Below are 16,095 nucleotides of genomic sequence, written 5' to 3'. Positions count from 1 at the left end.
ATAATCAGAAAAACTCATAGCATGAGATATATTTTAAATGTATAATCAAACATACTATCATACACAACCTGATGATGAAATCTAATATTCATCTCACTTACATCGAAGCTGACTCCATTAAGGTCATATTTGCTCATTTTAAGGCTAGATTTTAAAGGGATGGTTCACCCAAAAATAAATTATGTCATTTACTCGCCCTAAAGTTGTTCTTAACCTGTATGAGTTTCTTTGTTCTGTGGAACTTAAAAGAAGATATTTTGAAGTAACCAAACAGTTTCTGGTCCCAAATGACTTTTCTTCAGACTATGTAAGTCAATGGGGTCCAACAATTACGAATGTGTTACCCACATTCTTCAAAATATCTTCTTTTGTGGTCAGCAGAAGAAAGAAACTCATGCAGGTTTAGAACAACTTTAGGGCAAGTAAATAATGTAACAACTTCATGCTATTGGATCAGAATAAACCTTAAACTAAATTTCACTGAATGTCGACACTATTGCCTTCTGTAGAGATGCTTATAGCTGAATAGAGTGCCGAAGTGATGACCTCAGTTTGTAGGACAACTCGGAAGCTAGCGGCGCATGGGTTCCCTCGGTCGAAAAGCAATGCATTTTCCCCATAGACTTTTGGAAAATCGCAAAAAATAAGATCTGTGTTTAACGAAGAGTTGTGACCCTTACACGTTTTGTCTTGCAAGATAATCTTTACAAGTTAATCCAAAATTTAGACATTTTGAAGCCTATATAAAGATTTAAAAAAACACAATCGGACACAATAAAGTTTAAAAAAACACAAACAGGTTATAACTGTATGTTCTGTCATAGATCAAAACGTGAAAATATTTAGAGGCTCTGTTCACCACAGACGTTATTTCAGACGATTTAGCAAAAACCCATTCAAAAATCCCATAGGCTTTAGACGAGCGAGGGAACCGTAATGCTAAAATGCTAACTCACTTCCACGTTTTGGCCTACAGAGTGACGTCGTAACTTCGGCACTCTATTAAGCTTGTTTCATAATTTGAACTTCATCAAACTAAACTAAACGAACCCTGAACTGCCTCTTGAACTCAATAATGACGCTGGTCATGTGTGTGAAGCGTGTGACATACAGATACGCTGTTAAACTAGTAACCTGACTAAAGGCCAAGAGAGAAGTAAATGAATAGTTGAAATAAAGTCATTATTTATTTCTTTCTTTTTTTTTTTTTGCGCACAAAAAGTGTTCTCGTCACTTGATAAACTTAAGATTGAGCCACTGAAGTCACTCGGACTATTATAACGATGTCTTTAAGGAATTAAAGTTTCAATCCCTCAAGAAGCCTATGGACTAGTATGGAGGAGTGATCCAGCTCTAAAAATTTTATCAAAAATATCTTAATTTGTGTTCCGAAGATGAACGAAGGTCTTACGGGGTTGGAACAACACGAGGGTGAGTAACAACTGACAGAATTTAAATTTTTGGGTGAACTAACCCTTTAACATCTACAGAACTGAAAAGGTTCTTCATAGTGGAAAAGCGTTTTTTTTTTTTTTTAGCTTATTAAAGGGTTAGTTCACCCAAAATTAAATTTATGTGATTAATGACTCATCCTCATGTCATCTTCAGAACACAGTTTAAGATATTTTAGTTTTAGTCCGAGAGTTTTCTGTCCCTCCATTGAAAATGTATGTACGGTATACTGTCCTTGTCCAGGAAGGAAATAAAGACATCATCAAAGTAGTCCATGTGACATCAGTGGGTTAGTTACAATGTTTTGAAGCATCGAAAATACATTTTGGAACAAAAACAACAAAAACTACTACTTTATTCAGCATTGAATCTTCGGTTCTTCTGTGAATCCACGTTCAGTGACGCTATATATATTTGTCAGGACAGAACTGAAGAGAACAATTTCTTCCTTTAGAGGATGTGATACTCGTGGCGATGTCTGTCCATTCTTAAGTTTCATTGAAGGTGAAAATGTGTGGCGTGTTTTGTTGTTGGCTCCAGTGGGCCGAGCTGTGGATGTTGGCCTTCTTTATCCCCTACTGAGCAACTGTGTGTGTGAAACTTGGCATCTCTCCTCCGCTGCCTTTCTCCCTCCCTCTCGTCCACCCCCGCTGTGTTCAGCAGCACAATGAGATCATGTGGTGTTGTTAATCTTTCAACAAAAGCCCCTTCTCTCTCTCTTGCCCCTCTCTCGCTTTCTCTTAGTTTCTTCATCTACATTTTATTGTACAGGCTTGCCTCTTCATTTTCTTCTGCTGCAGTCATTTGTTTCCACGCTTTCGTTTCCTGTAAACTCTGATGTACCGTGAACTTAAAACAATGTAGTTATATTTACTGACATATTCACAATCATTGACTTTACATGTTATATTGTAAGAAATTAAAATATAAAAATATATAATAAAAGCTGTATACACATTTTTAGAGAACAACTAAAACTGACAAAAACACAACAAAATTATCAAAACTAACTGAAATTAAAATGAAAACAGAAAATATTCAAATGAAATCTAATTCAAATGATTGATTAAAAAGTATAAAATATTTCAATGATACTAAAATAACAGTGGATCTAAATCCTGGCGACTGGTGTGATTTAGAATCAATTGCTCGATGTATTTTTTAGGAACGTATTAATGATGTAGTGACGCAACTAGTTCACAGAAGAACAGACTTTGTTATTATAAAATTCGATTTAGGTCATATAACATAATAATCCTATAACATAATATAATTCAACACTATTTGTCTTAATAGTAGCTTGTTTCTGATTACAAACTCTGCTCCTGAAGGCCACAGTCTTACAGATTTTAGGTCCAAAACACAGATTTTAGTGATCCTGAAGACTTGGGCTGTGTCCGAAATCACCCTTATATCCTTATTATAAAAGGGCACTATTTGAAGGGACAGCCATTTGTAGTGGTGTCCGAAACCATAGTGGACATTATCTTGTGCACTCATTCATTCCCACAATGCACCAGAGTGGAACTGATGTACTGTACGCTCAATGCTGGCTAGAGAATACCCATAATGCACTGTGATGGCCGTGCCGAATGAAATCCCACGTTTCACCAAAGGATTCTGCAGCTGAATCATCCATCCATCCATATTCCGAACCGCAGGTCCAATGTGGTTAACAAGTATAAATTCCCTTTCCCTTTGAATTGATTATTCAATTGTTTAATTAAAGGAGTAGTTCACTTTTGAAAAAACTTTTGCTGATAATCTACTCACCCCCATGTCATCTAAGATGTCCAAGTCTTTCTTTCTTCAGTCGAAAAGAAATTAAGGTTTTTGATGAAAACATTCCAGCATTTTTCTCCATATAATGCTCTTCAATGGGAAAAAAATGGTTCACGGTCCAAAAGACACTTTCAGTGCAAACTGCAAACTGTTCAAAGGGCTTTAAACGATTCCAGACGATGAATAAGGGTCTTATCAAGCGAAATGATCGCTCATTTAATAAATAAATAACAAAGTTTAAGTTTTATAAGCTCAAATGGTCGCCTTGCTCTGTTCTGTGACGCACGTTTGTGACTCTCCTGTTCGAACTCGTTCATCAAAACGTTTAAAGCCCTTTGAACAGTTTGCAGTTTGTACTGAAAGTTTCTGTTGGACCTTGAACCGTTTGGTTCCCATTGAAGTCCATTATATGGAGAAAAATTTGGTAATGTAATGTTTTAAGTAATGTTTTCATCAAAAACCTTAATTTCTTTTCGACTGAAGAAAGAAAGACATGGACATCTTAGATGACATGAGGGTGAGTAAATTATCAGCAAAAGTTTTTCGAAAAGAGAGCTACTCCTTTAAGGTTTATACATGACATAGAGTTTTTTCATTACTACTAAAGCAGCCAGTTTGCTAAGTTTTAAATGATTATTGAATTATTGATTATTGAATGAATTTTGATCGTTTTCATTCACTCCCTCAAGTGGACTATATTAGGGCAGTAATGTTGGGAAAAGCTATTTTGGACACAGCCCTTGATTCAGGTGTGTTAAAAGCGGTCCTCCAGGAACTGAGTTTGACACCCCTGGACCACAGACTCCACCTTAAAAATTATCCAATCATCACCACCTTAAAAACTCCCTCGTAACCGTCACTAAAAGCTCTCTCTCTGTTACTTATCTTTCTCAAAAGCACATAAAATAACGGTTCAAATTCTAGCATAACATCTTGCCATCCATCCACAAAACATGCTGTGAGCTGAAATCCACTGCCTAATCTCTTGTCATTATTAAAGGGATAGTTCACTTTGAAATTAATTTTTGATATGTTTTAGCTTACCTCAAGGACATCCAAGATGTAGGTGTCTTTGTTTCCACAGTATTTTCAATTTTGATATTTTTAGGTTAAACCGCTCTTGTCTGTCGGTCATATAATGGAGGTCTATGGTCACCACCTCAAAGATCATGCACAGAGAAGTCCAAATTAAACATGATTTAATGACTCGTAAATGTAACACATTGATGGCCTAAGACACGAAACGAGCGGTTTGTGTGAGAAAACGAACAGTATTTATATCGTTTTTACCACATCCAAGTGATCTGAGGGCACGGGCGCATCGGTCTGCGCAAGCGCCGGAAGAGATCTCTTGCGTGTGTACGTCACTCATTGTTTACACAGAGATTTCAGAAGTGTTACTCTTCACTGTGAAGATCTAAACATATTTAGATATACAGGAAATTGCAATGGAAGGCGATTTCGATATATCAACAGACAACGTTGAATTTTTTTCGCTACCACGCGAGAGATCACTTCCGGGGCAGACCGAAGCGACCCACGCCCTCAGATCACTTGGACGTGGCTGATGTTACAAGAGGTAAAAACGATATAAATACTGTTGATTTTCTCACAAAAACCGTTCGTTTCGTGTCTTAGGCCATCAATGCGTACTTACATTTACGAGTCATTAAATCATGTTTAATTTGGACTTCTCTGTGCATGCTCTTTGAGGTGGTGACCATAGACCTCCATTATATGACTAACAGATAAGAACGGTTTGACCTAAAAATATCAAAATTGAAACTACTGTGTAGAAACCTACATCTTGGATGCCCAAGAGGTAAGCTAAAACATACCAAAAATTAATTTCAAAGTGAACTATCCATTTAAATACTTTAATTGTAAATGTACTGTATACTGCTCTTGCATTTACTTACCCAGTTCTTTTGAGCCCTGGCTGTCACTGGCCAGCTCTCCTAGTTTCACCAGAGCGTCAAAGTATCCTTTAGCTGCGACTGTGACGCCTGTGGAGCAGTCAGAGAGAGTCAGGGATTTCAGACAGTGACACTGATTTCCTGTGGACTTCAGCCCAGAAAAAAAAAGTGAACTATTTAAGTGTCTGACCCGTCAGAGCCTTTTCATAGTGTTTCCCCATCGTGACAAAATTCTTCAGACTGGGGTTAAACTGGTCCAGAATGCCCTGAAAATAGAATAAGCAATAACTAAAAATGATATTACTAACACAGAAGGATGCAAGAAACGGATAAATACACATTTTAGCTGCCCTGAAAAAATGGGTTAATGTGTTAATTAATTGATTTTATTCAAAAGAAATGTATTTAACATTACTGAATTAAACTAAATATAATAGATTACACCAAAAAAAATTTAAGGGATCAAATTACAACTAATTTAATTTAACAAACTTTTGTCAATGTTGTGAAGCAATTTTTTTGTTCAAAGCTAGTTAATTTAAAATTTTCATATAAAATACAATTCATACAGGCAAATATGCATTTAGAATGAATGTTTTGTGGCATTTAAAGGTAAAAATTGGAAACGTTCCTGTGAAAACGTTATTTCTGAAAGTTCTCAGAACATTCTAAACATCCAGTTATGTAGATGTAATTAAATGTTTTTTCTTGCTTATGTAACATTATATCTATTTTATTATTTTGTAGATATTATGGTAATCCTACTTTTCCATGTTCTCTGAACCATCTGAAAAAAGTAGCAAGTAGTGACGTTTAAAAAACCCTAGACTAATGTCCACCTAAAATGTTTCCAAAAAAAGTGTCCCATGATTGATATATAACTAACATGTATGTGCTTATGTTTTGATAACGTTATTAAAAACTATAAGTGAACGTTTTGTTAATGTAACTGGAAGAACATTGGTTCATCATTTTAAGAGAACCACATAAAACATACAACAAACAAAATAATTTCTATAGACATCTCCTTATATCGTCTCGTTTAGTCTTACCTTGTAGACATTTTCTGTCATCTTGTTGACCTCATCTGAGCGTGACATTGTGCTTCTCTCTCCAGCTTCAGTTCACCTTTCTTTTAGACGTAAATCACAGCACAACTGGCTACATGGAGAGAAGGAGAGCAAGAAAGTGAGATGAATCGGGGTCATTTAATTTGCTTTTCTATTTGCCTTGAATTTGGGATGATGCGAGCTCATCAAAAGTGAACATCATAATGATTTCAACCACAGTATACACTATTCATCAATAATAAATGGTCACAAATTCAAATGGAAAATTAAGCAATAGTAACTAGAATATTTAGATGTTCTAAAACATTGTAATTATTATTGTGAATTGGGTCGCCTGAGGAATGCTTTCCTCTAGATGTTGGAGCATTGCTGAAGGGATTTGCTTCTATTCAATCACAAGAGCATTAGAGAGGTCAGGCATTGTGTGATTGTGTGTTTAGTCCACGACTCGGTCAAGATCCTCCACACCTGTCTTGACAAACCGCTTTGGCATGGATGTGCACGAAAACAGGAAACCAGTGTCACAATCTTGGAAGAAAAGAATCATCTAAAATATCACAGCATCCTATAGCCTATTATGTCACTAAAAGACCCAACCCATATAAAAGCTATTTTTATATTTAAAGGTGCTATATGTAATTTTTTTTTCTAAAATGAATCATTTTTTTACTTCCTGTGTTTGAAGGGGTTGTAATCACACATTACAATGATCCACTTGTCGGGTTTTGCTATTACCTCTGAAGGCCAGTTTTCCTATTTCTATGGCTGCATTTACACTGCAGGTCTTGATGCCCAAATCTGATTTTCTGACTATATCCGATTTTTTTTTTTTGACAACCCGCTTACATCATCTTTTAAAACTGACCCGTATCTGATTTTTTCATTTACACTATACACTATACACTGCTGAAACTACCAAATGTAGACGTTCTGACCCGGAAAATAAAAACAGCACGAAATGCAATGGATGCAAATCCAAATAAAATTATCCACTGCTTTTCTTTCCACAATATTTTGAAAAGTCATCAAAACATTGGTCTCGTACGGCGGAGAAAGGCACTGTAGCCACGAGCGCTTAAAACGCAAATGCACGTATTCTATTCATATCCGATTTACTACCACTTATGAGTGAGGCCTGAATCCGATCTGAGAAAATCCTACGCTATCTCACGACCAATTCGTACGAATTCGTAGGAGTGATTCAAAAGTGGCTAATTCGTACTAATTCATACGACCTCACTCGTACGAATTCGTACGATTTGTCTAAACCCACGTGACGGTTATGTTTAGGGTCGGGGTCAGGGGTAGGTCATTCGTACGAATTCATACGAATTGGCTAATTCGTAAAATACGTACGATTTAGCAAAAGAATCGATATCGGTTCGTAAAAATGAGAATCGATTAATATCGAGAAGTCTATATTTATTACCCAGCCCTATTATATACAGTCTATGCGACGGCACTGCAGCGAACAACATGAGACTGATAACACCAAAACACTCAAAACAAATGCCTCCAGCACAACACACACTCCAACACAACACACACTCCAACACAAACTCCACATAAATATAAAAAACAAAAATGTATCTGCTAAAGCTCATCAGGCCAAACGTGAATCGGATCAACTTAGTACGAAAACATGGATCAACATCGGCAGAGCCTTTGAATTATGGAGATCGCCGCTATTTTTATTGTGATAAATTACAAGTTTTCAGATATGCAGAAATAATGGTAAACTGTAATGAAATAGCAAGGTAAACTACAGCATACATGAGACATGAAATTTACACAAAAGAGTGTTCCAGAATAACAGAAAGTCGGTGCTTTAGGATTAGGGCTGAACGATTAATTGCATTTGCGATAAAATCGCGATATGATGAAACGCGATTTTGTAATCGCAAGAGCTGCGATTAAACTGGTCACGTGACACGCGAGAGAAAAGCAGTCTGCAAGATAAAGCATCAACTTGCAACGCTACGCGGTCTGGCGTCCAGAAAAGAACAGTTTATTTTTAATGCATGTGATATTGTGTTATTTATTCTCTCCTCTCCCCAACAATCCTGGATCGATTCAGAGAATTTCAGAATCGAGTCTGAGCTTAGTTTTTAAACACAGATGCGTGATGACGCTGCGCGTGTTTCAGAGAACCGTGTTCTGAATCTGCTTGCTTCTATTTTCTCGCACTCTCGCTCTCTCTCTCCCTCAATCACACACACACACACGACACCGCTCGAACCTTCCAAAACATAGTAACGTTATTTCATAAAGTTCGGGATTGAACCGAATTACAAGGACATTCGCGGGCTTCATTGAACAGGTTTTGCCGCTTTGCTTGATGTTATAACGTTACACTTGCAGTGCGCGTTCTCTCCCGCGGGAATTTTCCTTACAAATGCTTCAGCATTATTTATGTCTTTTGGAATGAAGTTGGCTTATATATTAAAACCATGAAAATCACTGAAGGCTGCTTTCATTTTAAAATACTAACACGTGCTTTGTGAAGAGCGCTCGTGAATGCGGCCGTGAGCGACTCATGGTTAAATGTACTTGCATGTCAAAATGCTTTTATGACGCGAAATTAATGTAAACACGGTCAGTTATATCTTAAACCAACAGGACAAACCACATTTACAATTTCGAAAGAGATGCATTAGTGTGAATGCAGCTTATCGTATCTAAACTGGGGGGGAAATCACTCCAGCTCTTGAATGAAAAACATTCAGACAGCCTACTTTTAAATACTGAGACCACTCTTTGTTTTTGTTTCTCTTTATTTACTAGCTTTTATATTTTGAAGCTATATTATTTTATATAGCCTATTTAAAATTTTTGACATGTAATTGGTTTAATTAAATGTTTTTTTTTTATATTTATTTTTTAAAGTATGTGTTTTTACACATGTAATTAAATACATATTTTAAGAGTTATTAAGATTAATTAATAAGAAAAAAGTAGATCGGATCATGAGCTATCTAAAGATTCCCATCCCTACTGTACAATGATTTATTGCTTGTCTTTGTCGACTAATACAGAAGGTAAATAACTTTTTTTTTAAATCGCATATTAAATCGCAATCGCAATATTGGTTAAAAAAATCGCAATTAGATTATTTTCCAAAATCGTTCAGCCCTATTTAGGATGTAACTGATACACTGAAATTGTTCAGTCTAGTTCACTAACCATTTTCGTTATCATATTATACATTCGCCTATGTTGACATTGCTTAATGTGAAAGATACATGAATAGTTAGTGAAATGCCTTATGCTAGATAACACCACAAATGTAACATTATCACGGAGCATTAGTTCAACGCCAAGCTGATAAAAGTAGCCAGCGAGCACGCGCAAGAGCACGAGCGCTCTTGTAAAAATCGTTGCAATCTGAAACATCACCGATAGAGGCCGCTAAAAAATACATATAGCACCTTAAAACCAAACCATCAACAGAAAGGAATTTTTATGCAAGAACATGACTGTCATGATTAAGCAAATGCATTAGGTGTGCATGAGCATACAATGGGCCATCAAATCTAATTGTATTTATAGCATTTTTCACAATAGACATTGTTTCAAAGCATCTTTACAGGAAATCGTTACTTTATTGGATATATCTTAATATCTTCATGCCTTATGGTTGCAGTAAACAGATTAACTGTGCAATAGATTATAGTTTACATTCTGAGACGGTAAAAGAAATCACACAGTTGAGATTTGCTATAGCATGTATCGCTCTACGCATGTATCGTAGTACAAAAACAAAAGAATGTACTTTATGGACATAAAGTTGGACATACTTATGTATTCAACTATATACAAAGAACTGCGCAATAATATAGTTTAGTTCAGTTGAGATTATATATGGCTTCATGTGAGTATACTTTTTGTTTGCAGGTAAAATAGGATGTCCTTTACACACATCTTTTAATATATGACTTTTTTAAACTGTCACTACATATTAACCCTTTCACTGTCAACTACAGGGACACTTTTTTTATTGTCTTTGTTTTTTCCCATCACATATTTTGAGAATCAAGGTTCAATATTTGGCGCCTGTTTTGTGATAGAAGTGATATTGTGAAATATATTTTTTCTATCGAATAAAAAATGTTTAGTCCAGTAAAAACATTTTACAGCAAACTTCTATAACTTTTTTATACTTTATTTTTTTACAATAATTTGTAAAAAATAATTCTGAGTGTCTTTTTGAAAGGAAGACCAACCTGAGGTCCGTATTACATCCATTTAAGTTTGGATATTGCGTTTTCACATTTTTGCGTTTACAGTAAAGGGTTAAAAATCAATAAGATCTAATTTCGGATATACAGAACAATCCCCCCAAAAAGTATATGCTGTCTGTAACCTGAAGTAGTCCGGTTTACTTAATTCATGATATTTTTACCTGAATAAAAATTATTTTTCACAAATTATTTTGTGAACTTCAAAATAAAGACCACCCCTGTTAGTGAACCTCAAGAGATTTCATAGTCTGAGTCTGGCCAGAGCCATCCTGATACACTGTTATTGCATGTCTTAAGTTCATGAAATTGAGTCTGACATGGCCTGATAGTGCCCTGGAGGAGAGCGATTCTTCCCCAGTCCAAGTGCAAGAGTCACGCCGCTGAACAAACACTGCGCTTTCCCTTTCTGGAAAGATCCTGAATAAAAGATTCCAGTCAGGATTACCCATCACATAAAGCGTCAGCTCTGAAGGCCAGTGTTTACACCAGGTCAGCGCTCTCATGCGTGTTATTAGAGGAAGATTAGGAGGAAGAATTTGACCTAAATGATCAAGTGAGACAAAAAATAACATTCTCATCATATGACAACTCCATTTCCCGTCTTCTCTTTCTCTGTTTTCTTTGATTCACACTACCTCTGTTTCCATCCGAACGAAGTTCCGAATTTAACTTTTGCGCACAATTGGAATATCACATAAAACATTCGCCAATAAAGCACCATTCCCATTCCATGTGTTCAAGAGAACAAAGTCACTTCCTGGGAAATTTACGCGAAATATCTAATGTAATAAAAATGGAAGTTTGCTGCAGTCGGGGAAGCCAATGTGTCTCTTTTTTACTACATCGAAAATAGCTGGATGGAAACGAAACCAATGAGAGCAGATGATTGACTAATAGTTCAGAGATTCACCCACAATTCACAGCATCCATGTGTGATTTCAGCAATCCTATAAGATCAATACGGATTTCCTATAAGATCAGTGGGATTTGTGTTGATCTTATAGGATTGCTGAAATCACACAGTGATGATTTGATGCCATTTTTCGCAAATGGAGTTTTTTTTTTAGAAATATCAAATTTTCGAAAATTGAAAAAATAACTTAAGCATAAGTTAATGGAGCATTTTAGGGGGCGATTGCCGACCTTTGCCTAATGGTAAAGTCCGCCCCTCCATGTATGTAGACTGTACGATGATGAGACCTATTGAATCGTAGGCTATGAAGCAAGTTAGTATAGAAAAATAAAACATCATCAGCATTCGCCAGTGGTGAACAAATAGAGCAAGATGAATTGACCTTTGGCAATTGTGGTTTTTATGAGGGCTGAAAAAAGACGTGGAAGTAAAAGAGGAGAATATGGCTAGGGAAAACAGGGCCAACTTCACATGCCAGTCCTGTAAATGGAGCTTGAGGTAAGAATTTATAAGCACCATGTCACATTGATCAATACACCATTTCATGTTGCATTTTGATTGGCTGGTCAGTAGACGTCGGTCGTAGCAGCAAACACACTGTGACATGATAATGCTAAATCTCTGACACAAATGATCACAGGCTATCTTTGGGTCGTATTTGAACCTTTCTCACCGTACGACGTACGAAAACAGAAATCACCACGATTGGTCATCTTTGGTCTCGGACAGCCCAAAATTGTACAATGTGTACTGGGCATAGGGTGGTACAACAGCTACACTCCAAAAAATGCTGGGTTGTTTCAACCCCATTTTGGGTCAAATATGGACAAACTCAAACATTGGGTTAAAAATGTCATTTAAAAATGTAACCCAATGGCTGGGTTTGTCCATATTTGACCCAAAATTGGGTTAAAACAAACCAGTATTTTTTTTAGAGTGTAGTCACTAGGGCAGTTCCCTTAAAGGGACAACTTTGTGCCTTATATTTAACTAAAGGTGCATTAGAGTATTAATATGTACCAATACGCCTTATTCACGGCAGCGCCATCTTTGATTTTTAATGAGAATGAAAGCGAGGCAGTGAGGGATAGACTTGCATCTCTTCAATGGCCTGTATTGTTATTTCATGTGTTTTCGGATTGTTCTGCTCATGAAACACTGGAAAAATATCTTTCAAAGAAATGTCAGTTGACAAAAAACTCCCGACAATGTAAGCTGTGGAAAATTGTAAGTAATCTAGCCGCTTTATTCATCTTTTTACAGCAGATGCCATTGGAAACACGGTAAGTCTATCCCTCACATCACAGCCTCACTTTCATACCTGTCATGGCTCTGCTCTGAATAAGGTCTATAAGGCATTACTATGAACCTTTTAGGGTAAATAAGATACAAACAAAGATGTCACTTTGAGGGTACTGGCCCAGTGACAAACTGTGAAAGAGTAAAGGGCTCATCCCTTATTGTGAAGGGTCAATAAATTTTAGTTTACATTACAGCCATGAACCGTGATTTGCTATTTGAAATTCAGTTAAAAGCAAGTGGTTTTGGGGGGAGGGACATTTTTGCATTTGAATGGACAAAAATGTGTAAGCAGCCATGAGTGCAACATGAGTCATCTGTATTTCTATCCATTTTCCTTTAAGAGACTGTACATTTTTAGTGAATTCATGCTCAAAGTTAATTTTCTCAGTGTTTAGGAGAACAATACCAGATAACTTCAACTAACACACATAGATTTCGGAAAATGAATCTTTAGGACTAACACCACAAAAACTGACCGTATTTACTTAAACTTTATAGTCTTCCCTGAAGATATAACTGTGTCACTGCATATTTCAGTATAGTGCCACATTCCATAATATCATATAGCAAGCAATATATTTTTTTTAATGTAGCCTACATAAAAATTGTTGTTTGTTATGTTTTCACATATTTCATATAGGGTACTTTCATTGTTGACACCTGTTCCCTTAGAACTGTTGATTAAAGTGATGTAATTGAGATATTATATTGAGATAGGCCTAAATATGAGGTAAAAATTACGAGCATATTCTGCTCATTTAACACACAATTTAACACAGTGATGTAAGGAAAACATATGAGCTGATATGAAATTTGACATTTTAGTAGAGCTTTGCTGCTTCCAATGCAATAATTCACAGGGCTGAAAAAAATGATTTAAAGTTAAAAGAAAAAAACAAAGCAATTTTATCAGCTCGTTGCTATTAACAATGCTAATCACGTTGACTAAACATTCGCATTTTTAATATTTGTTCAAATGCCACTTGTTGCACTGTGAGTCATTCAGCAGCTTGTTTAATTATTTGAAAGAACTACTGTAGTGTGTTACTGGCTATTCAGAGCTTGTGTATCATATAATTTTCCTACCTTTTCAGTGTTCATCGTTTCCTCACCGCTTTGTCTGGTGTTTTTTTTTTTTTCTTTTCTTCTTGGTCGCAGCACTTTTCCTTCTGACTTTCCCTTCGGTGGTGGGGGTAGTTTAGTATAAGTTTGACCCAGTAAATCCCTCTTCCACCCCTCACCCCTCACCCCGTCTCTCCCAAACTCCTCACTGAATCCAGGTCAGAACACATTCAGTGCTCGTTGTTCTTCAGATGCGCTCATGCTAACATCAAACTTTAATCTTCATTCCGCCTAAAATGTCCATTAGCTGTCGGTATGTAGATCTCGAGCGGCTCGTTCGTCGCTGTCTCTGTCCCGGACAATGTCTGTCTTCTTACTCTCTGTCTGTCTCTCTCACTGGGACTGAATGTCAATGAGGTAACGGGACTGAGCTGTGAATAGAGCCTCCGCTCATCACAGTACCAACACGCACACACACACACACACACACACACACAAATCCCACTCTCATTCATAACCCGTGCTGTGTCCACGAACACTTTTAATGCCATGAGTAAAATATTAAAAGTGGAATATGTGGTTAATATTAGGCCTATGGCAGAATAGAAAGTTTCAAAGAAACCTCATTCTTATAGGCTAAATGCAATTAGCATTTAGCCAATTTATCAACAGAATTTTGGTTTAACAAAGCGTTGCTAAGCCAATAAGCCAATTAAATGGTCTGAGATCGCCTATTTTGACTATTTGTTCAGCTTAAGGCAATATCTATACTCAGACAACAGTCATTCTGAGGAAACATGACAAGTTGCATGGAAATCATAGGGAACGCTATCTAAAAATTGGTCACAAGTTATTCCCCAGATGGCAACATAGTGTTGGCCCAGATCCGGACCACATCTGGTATGTGTGGACAGGACTCCACATGTACCAGACGTGGCCCGGATCTGGGCCGACGCTATTGCTGTCTGGGGAATAACTTGTGATAAAACTCTTTACAATCGATTATCATGAAAACAATTCTCAGAGAACGGTTGACTATGTACCGATGTTTTATTAGACCAAAGGTTCATTGTTCGCCGGAGTTCTCCTTTAAACCAAAATTCAGCTGCTAATAGATTGTGAATGACTTATTGTTATGCATAGGGTATTACAGTATTTCTGAATTGCTAAAACACTAAATCCCATTCTCTGAACCAAATTCTCAATAGCCTAAACCAATTTGTCAAATAAATTACTGTTTCTGTAAAGCCTTAAACAAGCTTAGACAGTTAGACACATTCACACTCACTAAAACACATTTCGCACTGTGATGCACTTAAACCTAATCCTTTTTCTTATTTTTAGAATCGATTTCTTCCCTAAAAATGGAGAATATTGGACAACAAGAGTACAGCGACGAAGAAATTGATGACCTTTATTGGTACCATTTCAATGATTCCCGAGAAGAGAATACTAAAAATTTGCTGGATGCTATGTATTCGCATAATTTCGTCAATGACTTCCTGTTGGACGAAGACCTGCACATTCCACTCTTCCCAAGCACGGTTCTAGAAGCAAAACGTGCCCTACGATATGCATATGACTTTGATGGCCTTGTCATGCATGACCTGTCTGCAATCAAAATTCAACTCAACTGCCTGTTTGGTACTGTAACGGTCACCAGGTGGAGTGCTCTTGAGAGTCACCAGAGGGCACTCCACACCAGATGTTCATGTTTCACTCACAACTACATTTCGCAGCACTCACTGCCCGGACTCATCAGCACTCATCTCATTCACCTGTTTCTCATTATCTTGTTTAGTTCACACCATAAATACCTTGTGTTCACATTCACTGTTTGCGAAGTCTTGTTGTACTGTGTGTCTGCATTTCTGAGCGTGTTCCCGTGTTTATTTTTCTGTTTTTTTTTTATTTTGGATTGTTCTTGGATTCTGATTATTGCTGCCTGCCCTGACCTCTGCCTGTTCCTTTGATTCCCACTGTGTGTTCTCCTTTGTCCTGTCTGCTGATTCTCGACCCTGCCTGTACGACTACTCTTAGGCCCCGTCCACACTACTGCGTTTTTGTTTAAAAACGGAGAATTAAATCGAATACGATCTCCGTCCACACCAGCATTTTATCTGCGTATTAGAAACGATCTCCGTCCACATTAAAACGACTGAAAACACGGATCACGTGACCATCCACCAACACTGGGCATGCGCGTGCCGGTGTAAACAGTGAATGACGAATCAGGGAAGGATACGTCATGACTGATAACACCCAATCATAGAGTCAGCCTCTGCGTCAGCGTTTCTAAACTCCTCCGTTTCGTCTCGTCCACACTAAAACGCCCTCCGGAGATTCAAAACGCAAAA

General features: G+C 37.1%; 1 protein-coding gene across 2 annotated transcripts in view; it reads right to left on the bottom strand.

Moving 5' to 3' along the window:
• Positions 1-14,171, bottom strand: part of LOC120462665 (BAR/IMD domain-containing adapter protein 2) — a 38,589-nt gene extending 24,418 nt beyond the window's left edge. The window contains exons 1-4 of one of the 2 annotated variants that reach the window (XR_016145662.1): positions 13,763-14,171; positions 6,203-6,311; positions 5,341-5,416; positions 5,154-5,240 (exon numbers count right to left, since the gene is read on the bottom strand). Coding sequence is in view for 1 of the 2 variants with exons in the window: in XM_089117436.1 (XP_088973562.1) it covers positions 5,154-5,240; positions 5,341-5,416; positions 6,203-6,250 (211 nt within the window). In the remaining variant the exon portion in view is untranslated. The remainder of the gene's footprint in view (positions 1-5,153; positions 5,241-5,340; positions 5,417-6,202; positions 6,312-13,762) is intronic. The other variant, XM_089117436.1, reaches the window with a different exon arrangement.
• Positions 14,172-16,095: the final 1,924 nt, after the last annotated feature.

Source organism: Pimephales promelas, chromosome 12 (genome assembly GCF_988280905.1).
Source record: "Pimephales promelas chromosome 12, fPimPro1.hap1.1, whole genome shotgun sequence".
In the NCBI taxonomy this organism is placed as follows: Eukaryota; Metazoa; Chordata; class Actinopteri; order Cypriniformes; family Leuciscidae; genus Pimephales; species Pimephales promelas.
This window is presented reverse-complemented; position numbering and strand designations above follow the sequence as displayed.